The sequence below is a fragment of the Canis lupus genome, chromosome 5, assembly GCF_003254725.2.
Source record: "Canis lupus dingo isolate Sandy chromosome 5, ASM325472v2, whole genome shotgun sequence".
Taxonomy (NCBI): Eukaryota; Metazoa; Chordata; class Mammalia; order Carnivora; family Canidae; genus Canis; species Canis lupus.
In genome coordinates, this window is record NC_064247.1 from 75,315,146 (window position 1) to 75,327,485 (window position 12,340).

The following is a 12,340-nucleotide window of genomic DNA, read 5'->3' on the forward strand; positions in this document are numbered from 1 at the left end:
ATCAGTATTTATAGTCAAATTACACTAAGTAGAAATTTTTCCTTAGTTACACTTTATCACCTAATCAATTAACTCACATATGTACACACACAGAGGACACCTTAATTAATGTGGCATCTACCACAAAAAACCCCACAAAAAAACCAAGAAGAATCTAATATATTTGATAGTGTTTATGCCATGAACAGATGAGGTGGCTTGAACAACAGAAATTCATTTTCTCACAGTTCTAAAAGTGTTTGCCAGTATGGTTTCTTCTGAGGCCTGTTTCTTTGCTATGCTAATGGCCAGCTTCCCTCTGTGTACTTAAATGGTCTTCCCTCTGTGTGAGTACTCCCAGTGTGCATCTCCGTGTATCCAAATTCCCTCTTCTTGAGTTTGGTTTTCTTAGATTTCAGTGTATGGTCTCTGGCCTAGGTTTTGATTTGCTTGCCAAAGGCACTAGAGCTAATTAACTTCCATGTTTAACGATTTTAACACATACAAGAATCTATTTGTACAATGTTTTCACCGCCTGCTTTAAAAATGTTAGAAAAAAAATAATATGATTTACTTCAATCTGTAGTGTAGGCAACAGCTACCAACTAAATACATAAAACATCAAGCAGAACAGTCATCAGCAAGCTTCTTTGAAGAGCCCAGTTGAGCTCTTCAAGTCTTTGGACACAAATTTATGACCTGAGGCAGCCCATGATGTCAAGGAGCCAAACTCATAAAACGACCTGATACTTTCCCCGGAAATACCCCAAAGCCAATAAACTATCAAAGCTGAAAGCTGCAGGGAGAAAATTTTTAAAAATGAACAATTGGGGAAGCCCTTCTCGTTGACAGGCCCAACTACACTGAAAGCTACAGAATCCAAGAGCTAAAGAGCAAAAAGATATGCAGGATGACTCTCAGGGTAATGTTTATTATTGACAGAGAAGCATAAATAGCACTTGCTTTAAGAAAATATGCTGAAGAAACATATTAAAAAACCCTAAGGTGGGAGGCGGGAGGCGGGAGGTGGGGGGCGGGGGCGGGGGCGGGGGCCGGGCCCGGTAAAAAAGAAAAAAAGTAAAAAACCCTAAGGTTAAGTTACAGGAAAAATAAGAACTCAAAAGGTTAAGTCCAGGTTGACGATAATGGTGATAATAATCCACTCCTGGGTAGATATTTTTGTTCCTAGAGAAAGTCACTAGGATTTATCTGTACAAAGATTTTAGCAAACTCTTTTTTTTAATTTTTAAAAATTTATTAATGAGAGATATATATAGAGAGAGGCAGAGACATGGGCAGAGGGAGAAGCAGGCTCCATGTAGGGAGCCCGACATGGGACTCCATCCTAGGACTCCAGGATCAGGCCCTGGGCTGAAGGTAGCGCTAAACCGCTGAGCCATCCAGGCTGCCCAATTTTAGCAAACTTTTATTTGGGTTTTCACCTTCCCTTTCACACCACATTCCCAGAGAAGGTTACACAAGCTGTAGCCCAAGAAAGAAAGACCTTGATTAATTTAATCTAGTCATTTAGGAAGTTAGGAAGGGCATGTGTCAAAATTGTGGCCAATGAGGGACACCTGGGGGGCTCGGCAGGTGAGCGGCTGCCTTCAGCTCAAGGCATGTTCCTAGAGTCCTGGGATCAAGTCCCGCATCGGGTTCCTTCCACAGAGCCTGCTTCTCCCTCTGCCTGTGTCTCTGCCTCTCTCTCTCTCATGAATAAATACAATCTTTAAAAAAAAAAAAAAAAATTCTGGCCAATGAGAAGCCTAGGGGCTTCTGAGAACGGTTGCCTGGCAATAAAGGAGACACAGAGAAGGAAACTGTCCCACTCCTGCTGTTATAACTGTAGCAGCCAACTTCTGACCGTGAAGGAAGCAGCCTACAAGACAAGCTAGGGATAGCAGAGCAGAAAAAATAAAAAGAACCCTGAGGCTACCTACCTTAGGACTTCTGGTTATACATATAATATATAATCCCAATTTCCTTGTTTGAAGTCCTTTAGGTTTTCTGTTACAAGCAATTAAATACAACTTATGGATATAGGCAGAGGGAACACATGATCCAGCAAACAGCATTAGACCAAAAACAAAAGATCTAAACGATTCAAGCAGCAGCTTAAACTTTTAAGATGCAACCGTTTCTGCTTAAAAGGGACAGGGAACAAAGGAAAACTGAATACCAAGAGCATAGCCCACTGTTGCAGTTTACAAAGAGAAATGTTTCTGACACTAATGAAGGTATACAAGTCATTTAAGGCTTAGAAAATTTCAAAAGCTCAACTGCAGGGATATAGGGGGAATAGTAAGGAAGGCCCAGAATTCACGAGCTAAAATTTAGATTAAGAAATAAGGTTTCCCAGAGCACACATCTCATAAAGAATTTGGCAGCTCAAGGGAGAGGTATCCTGACTTTAGGACTTGATTTGGAGCAGATGCAGCCATAAGCTCAATGCCATTAACTATCAAAACTCAACCCATCTTCCTTGCTTAGATTTGTGCTCCCCAAAATACTTCTGATAGTTTCCCAACATATACCTCCCAGCCTAAAACAGGTATTTGAAAAGTTACTGGTTTATAAGGAGTGCTTTGGTTTACACATCTTTTGGGAGTCTAGGTAGAATGAATCAGACCCTTTTGCACATGCTTTGACAAAACTGAAATTTCTAGCCCTATAAAAGGGGTATTAACTTTGCTACGGTATAAATATCCTAAATGATACCTCCATTTCAGACCTAAAGTACTGATTTTCAACTATCCTAGAGTCAGATCTGACTGGAGAACACATTTTATTTATTTGGAGAGACAGCAAGGGTGTGCACATGGAAGCACAAGTCAGGAGGGAGAGAAGGCCAGAGGGAGAGGAAAATTTTAAGCAGACTCTGCTGAGCACAGGGTCCAACATGGTATATGATCTCACAACCCTGAGATCATGACCTGGGCAGAAATCAAGAGTCAGACACTTAACTCCAGGCATCCCTGGAGAACACATTTTAAACAAAAGCCCACTACCCAATCCTTCCCAAAACCTACTTAACAATTACTCCTGGAGTGAGCTAGGTACTGGGAGTAGTTGTGTGCTTTCAACATACTAAAGAAAAGGGCAAAGTGATTTAGGCTGGGTTCCCCCAGAATCAGACTCTAAGAATTTGTGTGTAACTGACAATTTCAGGATGTACTTATTAGGGAAGTACAGATGTGAAACAAGGAAAGGAAGCCTATGTAGGGCACATGTGCACACAGATTACCACTATGGGCCATTATGCTTGCTTCCACTGGGGACCGCAAAAAGATGGCATGGATGCCATTATCCCACTCGGGAGGCTACAGTTGTGTCATTTTTCTGGACAGCAAGGAAAGTGGGTCTGCACCCTCTAATTCTCATCTGCCATGAGCCAAAAACCATTGCCAGAGGCACTGACTCCACAGTACTCCAAGCAGATGGAAAGCTTCAAGCAGGCACTTGCAGTAGGACTCCTGTCGGCACTTGCTGGACATTGAGTGCACAGAGAATATAGGTGGAGCACCGACACCTTCTGTTATACACCTGATGGTTCCTGATTGGTTTCTCTCTTTAGCAATCAGCAGTTTAGTGTTTTACTATCTCTCATGGTAAAAGATCTTTGATGCAGATCTCTCTGCTCCATCCAGAAGAACTAGCATCTTTCTAGTAGCTACTAGTTCTAAAATGAAACCACTTTGTTCATTATTGACCCAATTGAGAGCCCAAAGATATCAGTTCCTCCTCCATGGTTTTTTTTTTTTTTTCTTTAATCAAGGTTTTGGAATACAATCAAAGAAAAACACTTAGAGACTCAAAGTTCTATTTATTTTCAACAATGAAAGCAACACAACAAAGAGGAATCAATCCACTAATTTGTAAATCTAACACAATCCTTAGCACAAACAATTTTCAATAAATAAAAACACATTACTAGTAACTAAGTAAGACTTAAGTTTCTCTACGATTTTGTGTTTTAAACAAAACTGGGTCGTAGGTAAAGAAACACGTGCCACAAGTACAACTGACAAAGACTGGAAGAAAAGAACAGCCAAGGAGCAGGGTCCCCAAATATTAAGTTAGCAAAGGGAATACGGGATTTTCCAAGCAGTCTAGAAATCAGAATTCACTAGGGGTTGCAAGGGTTTAGGGAAGTCTGTGTTCAAGGCCTTGTAATTAAAACTTTCCACATTTCTAAATTCTTTATTTGGAATCTACCCAATCTAGTGGAGCTTCTACCAAAGAACAGGAAGCTCTTTACTTATACTGCCTGAAAAGACTGATCTCTTAATCTTCCTCCTTTGACTTTGTGACTAGCTCCTGAAACGATATAGCAACGGTTCCATTCAGAAAAGGATTACCACTATATAAACCAACCTCCTTCTGGTTTAGATTTTCCTTTCATAAACACTGATAACTGCCAGGGATAGCTCTAAATATATCCAATATCGTTTATTTTTAGCCTCCTATGCAACTCTGCTTGGCTACAAAATCTAAGACTCACAAAGCAATGGCAGCATTGGTCAGAAGACAAGTGTCAGTTCCAATGTACAAATCTCTACACCGTTTTTCTTTTCTCATTATTTTGCCAATTATTTCTTTCGGAATTCAATCCTCCGAGCTACATTCTGAGCACCAAATTTTTTGACCAATGCATCTCGAGCATCCTCATCATCTTTTTGCAAATCTAAGTCATCCTGTCGTGACCAAATGGGATACCCATCAGCCCTCTGACCAGACTCTAAAAAGGAGGAAGTAGCCTCCAGCTCACCACTATTTTTTAGGAAAGCCTGTGTTACTGTTGACAGATCCAAGTTAAACTTTTCCATTAACTGCCGGATGATCTTAATAGCAGCTCCAACCTCTGGTGGAGAAACTTTTTCTTCTTCTTCTTCTTCCTCGTCCTCATCAGGCTGTGTCTCAGAGTCTTCCTCAGGTGTGGGTGGATCATCATCACACATTGTTATGTGTATTTCAAAATCAGGGCTCTCGTCAACCTAGAGACAGTGATGAATATGATCAGCTCCTAATGATCAGTTCCCAAACACTTACTCCTGAGACGTCTACTCTCATTGGGGCAGGAATTTTATCTCTTTTGCTCATCACTTACATCCCCTGTGCCTACACCAATGCCTTCCAGAAGTACTCAAAACACTTAACTGTACAAGTATGCCAGAGCCTTCATGCTGTACTACATTTAAGCACATTACAAAACATGTTATGTGAGAAGAAACCTATGTGGAACATGTTTGCATTTGAAAGTTTATGGGTAACAGACCAAATATAAAATATAAAGGATTACAAAAAGCAACAATCATGAAATTCTGCTAATACTTACACATTCCTTCACTCACCAATTACAGCATTTTAAATTATGTTACTGTTTTATCGTGAGGCCTAACCATTTTCCTTTATGTTAATAAGAAAAATTAATTTACAAGATCCTTTTCCTTGGAGAAGATATACACATATACTTTGGGCTTTCTTTTAAATTAAGCCTATCTTACAGCTCCTACCTTTCTCTGTAACTATGACTAAATATGAGATCCCAACAGTGTCAGAAAGTCAAATATGGAGGCATTAAAAAAAAAAAAATCCCAAAACCACCCTAAGTACACAAAAGGATAAACTTGCTTGTTACAAAAAAAATCAATCTCTTTTAAAAATTGCATTTTTCGGGATCCCTGGGTGGCGCAGCGGTTTGGCGCCTGCCTTTGGCCCAGGGCGCGATCCTGGAGACCCGGGATCGAATCCCACGTCGGCTCCCGGTGCATGGAGCCTGCTTCTCCCTCGGCCTGTGTCTCTGCCTCTCTCTCTCTCTCTCTCTATGACTATCATAAATAAATAAAAATGGAAAAAAAATATTAAAAAAAAAAATTGCATTTTTCGGGGGGATCCCTGGGTGGCTCGGCGGTTTGGTGCCTGCCTTTGGCCCAGGGTGCAATCCTGGAGTCCCAGGATCGAGTCCCACGTCGGGCTCCCGGAATGGAGCCTCCTCCTCCCTCCTCCTGTGTCTCTGCCTCTCTCTCTCTCTAAGTAAATAAATAAATCTTTAAAAAAAAAAAAATACAAAACTGCATTTTTCCTGAGAAGCTTAAAATATTTTTAAAAGATAAATTCACAATCTTACTTTGAAAACCTTAAACTGAGAACAGAGTACTTGAATTGGGATGCTTATACTGTTAAAAACAATTCTCCCCAATTTTTCTCCCTCTCCCCTTAAGTTTTCCTACCAAAACCTAAAAGCTACGCCTGAAACCAAAATCAGTCCACTTTCTATTCTCCTTCTCCCCCACCTCTTACCTTGCTAGGCCTTATATGAATAAAAGAATAAATGTGATAACCAATCTTAAAGAAGAATGGAAGCAGGGAAAATAAGTTAAATCTAGTCAACATACCACAATCTCCTCAAACTCCCGAGTAGCTTCTACAAGCATCTTTTTGACTGCTTCATCATTCTCCTTGATCTCTTCCTTTACATATTCTTCTTCAGGTAAGTCTGGAGTTCTCTTATTCTGTGGTTCTATTAAAGAGAAGAACAACATCAGTTTAGAATTAGCCTCTTTGGCAGAAACTGAAAATAAAGTACATGCTCAGTGTGAGCTCTGAGCCAGAAGTGAGTCTGGGCTTTTTTTTTTTTCCTATTATAAGACATTGGTTTTTGATCAGAAGGATACGAAAAACATGTGACATGCATGCTCAAAAATTTCTACTCTTGCTTCTAAAAGGTTGTACTATCCAAATAGTGCTATTTTTTCTAGGTTCTAATATATAAAATAAACTCTTCAAGTGTCATTCAATTTTGCTTTGTATTTATAAATTATTCAAATTAACAAAATTGTGCCATAAATTGGGTTCTCTGGGAAGCAGACTGTGAAATGGAGATTAAGGTGCTTGGTAGGGTGCACTCCTGGGAAAATTCCTGTTGAGAACAAAGTGGGAGTGGGCAGAGAGAGAAGCTGAGCTGTGAAAAAGCTCCATCAAAGCCTCAGCTGAAACTATGGGGAAGTGTGGACCTAGGAGCCCTTCAGAACTGACCAAGTTGGGGTGAGGGAGCCAAGACAGAACTCCCCATAGATTAGCCCCTAAAGAGACAGAACGTAAAGACTGCTAACTCTAGGAAACGAACTAGGGGTGGTAGAAGGGGAGGAGGGCGGGGGGTGGGAGTGAATGGGTGACGGGCACTGGGGGTTATTCTGTATGTTAGTAAATTGAACACCAATAAAAAATAAATTAAAAAAAAAAAAAAGATTAGCCCCTAAATGCTAGCTGTCCTAAGATGACAAGACTTTGGGACAGCTCTCCTAGCTGCTGAAAACAGATGTAGAGGGCACACCACAATCCACTACCATCTACAGAAAGGGGGACCTCCTAAAATTAAGCATCCTCTTGTTTCTCTTTTACTCTTTGTTCTGGGAAGATTTAATTCTGTTCTTTTCCACTTAAAAAAAAAAAACTACTAAGGGGCAGGAGAAAGATGTTTGTGATGGAACTGTTCTGTATCCTGATTTAGGTGGTGGTTACACTACTTGCATATGTATTAAAATATAAAATACATAACTGGAAAATAGTATGGTGGTCCCTCAAAATACTAAACATAAAATTACCATATAATCCAGCAATTCCACTTCTGAATATATACTCACAAAAAATGAAACTAGGGTCTCAAACAGGTATTACCACACCCATATTCATAGTAGCATTCTTCACAACAGCCAAGATATGGAAACAACCTAAGTGTCCATTAATGGAAAACCAGATAAACAAAACATGGTCTACACATGCACTGGAATATTATTCAGCTTTAAAAAGGAAGGAAATTCAGACACATGCTACAACATAGATGAACCCTAAAGACACTCTACTAAATGAAATAAGCCAATCATAAAAAGACAAATACATGATTCCACTTACATGAGGTAGACAGACCAAATTCATAAAGACAAAAAGTAGAATGGTGGCTGTCAGAGGCTAGGGAAGAACAAAGGGGGTCAGTGCTTAATGGGTACAGAGTTTTAGTTTTAGAAAAAGAAAAAGTTCTGGAGATTGATGGTGGTGATGGCTACATGACAATGTCAATGTACTTAATGTCACCAAGCCGAAGACTTAAAAGTTAAAATGGCAAATTTTATGTAACGTGTATTTTACCCAGTATCTCTAGATATTACCCATTTCAATTTTTGTCAATCTGATTAACAAAATACATTCCCTTGTTCTGATTTACTTTCCTGAAAAATACTACTACACACATTTGTTACTTAAGTTTCCACATGTCAGAAGTCCAAGCATGGTTTATAGCATCCTCTAATCAGGGTCCAATTTACTTTTACTTAATAACAATATTCTGTATTTGCTTATTGGCCATTTATTTCCTTTTCTGAAAACTTCTTGTTCCATCTCTTTTGTTCATTGTTCTCTAGTTTTTACTTTCAAGGACTTCTCCAAGGTCTCTGAACATTAAGGAAACTGTGTTGCAGTATATTGAAAATATTTTTCCAGTTTGCTGACTTTATCATGAGAAGTTTTTAATTTCAAGTAATCGAATATGTAAAATTCTTTGTTAATCTTTTTGCTTGTGGGACCATGCAAATATTAAATAGTATATTCAAGGCAACCTATTGAATGGGAGAAAACATCTCCAAATCATACATCCAAGAAGAGGTTAATATCCACGATAAAGAATGGATCCAACTCAATTAAAAAGTTTCAATTAAAGAATAAGCAGAAGATCTGAATAAAGATTTTTCCAGAGAAAGCATACAAATGGCCAAGAAGCACACAGAAGATGCTCAACATCACTAATCATCAGTGAAATGCAAATGTAAACCACAATGAAGTATCACCTCACACCTGTCAGAATGGCTATTAACAGAAAGACAAGAAATGACAAGTATTGGACAAGATGTGAAGAAAATGAACCCTTGGGATCCCTGGGTGGCGCAGCGGTTTAGCGCCTGCCTTTGGCCCAGGGCGCGATCCTGGAGACCCGGGATCGAATCCCACATCGGGCTCCCGGTGCATGGAGCCTGTTTCTCCCTCTGCCTATGTCTCTGCCTCTCTCTCTCTCTGTGACTATCATAAATAAATAAAAATTAAAAAAAAAAAAAAGATAAAAAAAAAAAAACAAAAAAACGAACCCTTGTGCACTGTTGGTGAGAGTGTAAACTGGTGCAGCCACTATAGAAAACAGTACTGAGGCTCTTACAAAAAATTAAAAATAGAACTACCATATGACCTAGTAATATCACTTTAAGGTGTCTGAAGAAAATGAAAAACGGGATCCCTGGATGGCTCAGCGGTTTAGTGCCTGCCTTCGGCCTCGTGCATAGTCCTGGAGTCCCGGGATCAAGTCCCACATTGGGCTCCCTGCATGGAGCCTGCTTCTCTCTCTGCCTATGTCTCTGACTCTCTCTCTCTCTCTCATGAATAAATAAATAAAATCTTAAAAAAAAAACAAAAAACACTAATGTGAAAAGATACATGCAACCTTATATTCAAAGCACCATTATTTATAAAAACCAAGATATGGCAACAACCCAAGTGTCCATCGATGGATGAATGGATTCAAATGTGTTGTGTACACACATACACACACACACACACATCCTGGAATACTACTCAGCCATGAAACAAAAAAAAACCCCAAAACGAAATTTTGCCAACAACAGATGGACCCAGAGGATATCATACTAGTGAAGTATGTCAGAGAAAGACAAATACCATGTTATTTCACTCATAAGTGGATTTAAAAAAACCAACCAAACAAAACAAAACCTGACCTCACAGATACAGAGAACAGGGATGAAGACAGTTGGCATGGAGGATGCAGGGCAGCTAAATGGGTGAAAGAGGTAAAGAGGTGCAAACATCCGGGCAAATATAAATAAATCATGGAGTTATAATGTACACAGTACAAGGAATACAATCAATGATATCGTATTAACTTGTTTGGTGAGAGTAACCTGACTTTCTGTGGTAATCAGTTTGCAATGTATGCAAATGTAGAATCCCTAGGTTGCATACTTGAAACTCAAATTGTATGCCAATTGTAATTCAATTTTTTAAAAAGATCAATAAACAATAACAATTAAAAAACGTACTCATCCATATTTCCTTTAATTTTTTTTAAGTAATATCTATGCCCAAGATAGAGCTCAAATCTACAACCCTGAGATCAAGGCTCTATGGCTGAGCCAGCCATGCACCCCTTATCCATATTTTCTTAGTCATTTCAGGATTTTAATTTTTACAATTAAATATCTGATTATCAAAATATTAAGAGTAGGGTGAATCCAGCTTAATTTTCTCCAAAGTTCCAACTGGCCTGCCTGTAGTCCCAACACTATCAATTTAAAAGCAAAGCTCTACATGATCTACTTTACCCTACACATAGCCTTGTCTTCTCTCCCAAAATTCTCCCTCTTATTACTCCATTCTAGCCACACTGGTCTTCGTTGCTCCAAGAACACACCAGCTATATTCCCACCTCCAGGTCTTTGCATTTAGTATTCCCTCTGCCTGAAACACTTCCTCAGGTAACCACCTGGCTTGCTCTTTCCTGTGGTCTCTGCTCAAATATCAGCTTAGGTAGTGATGTTCCTTTGTCACGCTGTAAAAAAACAACCTCCACCCCAGCCCTTACCTTGATTGTATTTTTCCCTATAGCACTTACCACTGCCCAGCTAGCATGTTAAGCTCCATGACCGCAGGGACTTTTACTTATTGTTATATCCCAGCAGGATAACAGTGTCTGGCACTCAAATATCTGTTGAATGAATGAATCTGAAATGTCACTTTTACCAAAAACAAAATTCCTACTAAGCATGCTGAACAGGAAAAACAGACTGAACTCCCCAGACTTGAACTCTTCTTATATGGAATAGCCAGCCACACAGGGAAAGGGGAAGGGGATGAGGGAGGGTGATAGGCTTCTTTAAACAAAAGGGTCTACCAGCTTAAGCTCTCAATAGCGGTTACATCAAAAGTGAAGCATCTGCTAAGTCCTAACCACACCTGAACCCCCACGTTCAAGTCAACTGCATTAAAAACTCACTTCACCTGAGCAAGACCTGGAAAACCATTCCAACTGACGAAACCTTCTGTGAATACGCATAAACGCCGAAACGTGAAAATATGAACTGGTCTGGCATGCCTTTCACAAGGCTTATACTCAATCTATCTGCACAGAAAATTTTTTTTTTTTTTAAACGAGTCTCTGGAAAAGACACCCTAGAAGCTGGTGAACGACACAGTGTCCCTGGGGAAGAAAACTGGGTAGCTGGTAGGTAGGATTGGGGACGGGGTGGGGATCTCTATATAGCCTTTTGTATCTTTTGAGTATCAAGCCATGTCAATCCCCTAGTTACTGGAAAAATACAACCAAAGTGCGAGTAGAAAATGGTGCAATTTTACCCGGATGTCTAAAGGGGAGGGGAGGTCCGGGCGACGCTCCCAGACGCGCCAACATGGACGCCCGAGAGAGGGGAAGGCGCCCCGCCCCCACCCGCACAGGTGCAGCGGAAGTCCCGCGTTCGCGGCCGAGGCCTCACCCCCGCTATCGGCGGCCTCGGGATCCTGCTCAGCTTTCCGCTTGAGTTTCTGGGAGGAGGGGCTCACGGGGGCGTCCCCCAGCAGGTACTTATGCTCCTGGCCCCGCAAGTGCTTGAGGTAGCGGTCCTTCAGAGACTGCCAGGAGTGCTCGGTGAGAGAGCTTTTCTCCATCGCCTTCCACAAGGCGGTGCCGGTGACGGAGCTGGGCGAGCGGGCATTTTCCTTCACGTACGTCAAGATGGCCACGTCGTCTGCGTCCGTGAAGGCGATGCGACCCGCGAGCGGCTGCGGCTCGGGCTGCGCGGCGGCGGCGGCGGCGGCGCTCCCCTCGGCCTGGGCCCCGGGCTTCGTCTCCGGGGCCTGGCCGGCCGCCGAGCCCAGCCGATAGGCCTCCAGGTCGAGCCTCTCGTTGCGCTCCACACAGTCCAGGATGTACTGCGTGGAGATGAAGTCGCCCGAGGCCTCGGCCGCCGCCTCCCCGGGCTGGGCCAGCAGCACGGCCCCGGGCTCCTGCACCCGGCACAGGGTGCCGCCGCCGTGCAGGATGAGCGTCGAGAGCCGGCGCTTGGCCGGGCTGGGCCGCACGTAGAAGGACATGGAACTGCCATCTTCCCTCACGAACAGAGTCGAGGAATGGGTGGGCCCGTTGGGGTCTTTGCCCAAATCCATCGCCTCCGCCATAGCTAACGCCAGGGACCAGGAGAGCGGCACCCAAACGCGGTTCTGACGCACAGAGCAAAACAGAACCAAGAACGGCTCCCGACGCCGCGGCCGCGGAGCCCCGCCCTGCGCCTGCGCAGCCGCAGCGCGCGAA

General features: G+C 41.9%; 1 protein-coding gene and 1 long non-coding RNA gene across 2 annotated transcripts; both read right to left on the reverse strand.

Annotated features, from left to right (window-relative positions):
• Positions 1 to 3,782: 3,782 nt before the first annotated feature.
• LOC112646668 (TERF2 interacting protein) lies at positions 3,783 to 12,325 on the reverse strand. Its single transcript, XM_025426896.3, has 3 exons — positions 11,526 to 12,325; positions 6,375 to 6,499; positions 3,783 to 4,973 (listed from the first exon to the last, which is right to left on the reverse strand). The coding sequence occupies exons 1-3, from the start codon at positions 12,205 to 12,207 to the stop codon at positions 4,569 to 4,571; spliced, it is 1,212 nt and encodes a 403-aa protein (XP_025282681.1). The 5' UTR covers positions 12,208 to 12,325; the 3' UTR covers positions 3,783 to 4,568.
• On the reverse strand, positions 6,506 to 11,510 carry LOC118354713 (uncharacterized). The gene is made up of 3 exons (XR_004815683.2): positions 11,389 to 11,510; positions 10,649 to 10,741; positions 6,506 to 7,947 (listed from the first exon to the last, which is right to left on the reverse strand). It is a non-coding gene; the product is annotated as an uncharacterized LOC118354713 (long non-coding RNA).
• Positions 12,326 to 12,340: the final 15 nt, after the last annotated feature.

What these genes read in the sequence shown, in the direction of transcription:
- LOC112646668 (XM_025426896.3), bottom strand. Translation starts at nt 12,207, where the DNA reads ATGGCGGAGGCGATGGATTTGGGCAAAGACCCCAACGGGCCCACCCAT. An exon ending in CGAGGCCGCCGATAGCGGGG is followed by an intron (nt 6,500 to 11,525) that starts GTGAGGCCTCGG and finishes TCTCTTTAATAG; the next exon opens with AACCACAGAATAAGAGAACT. An exon ending in GGGAGTTTGAGGAGATTGTG is followed by an intron (nt 4,974 to 6,374) that starts GTATGTTGACTA and finishes CACTGTCTCTAG; the next exon opens with GTTGACGAGAGCCCTGATTT.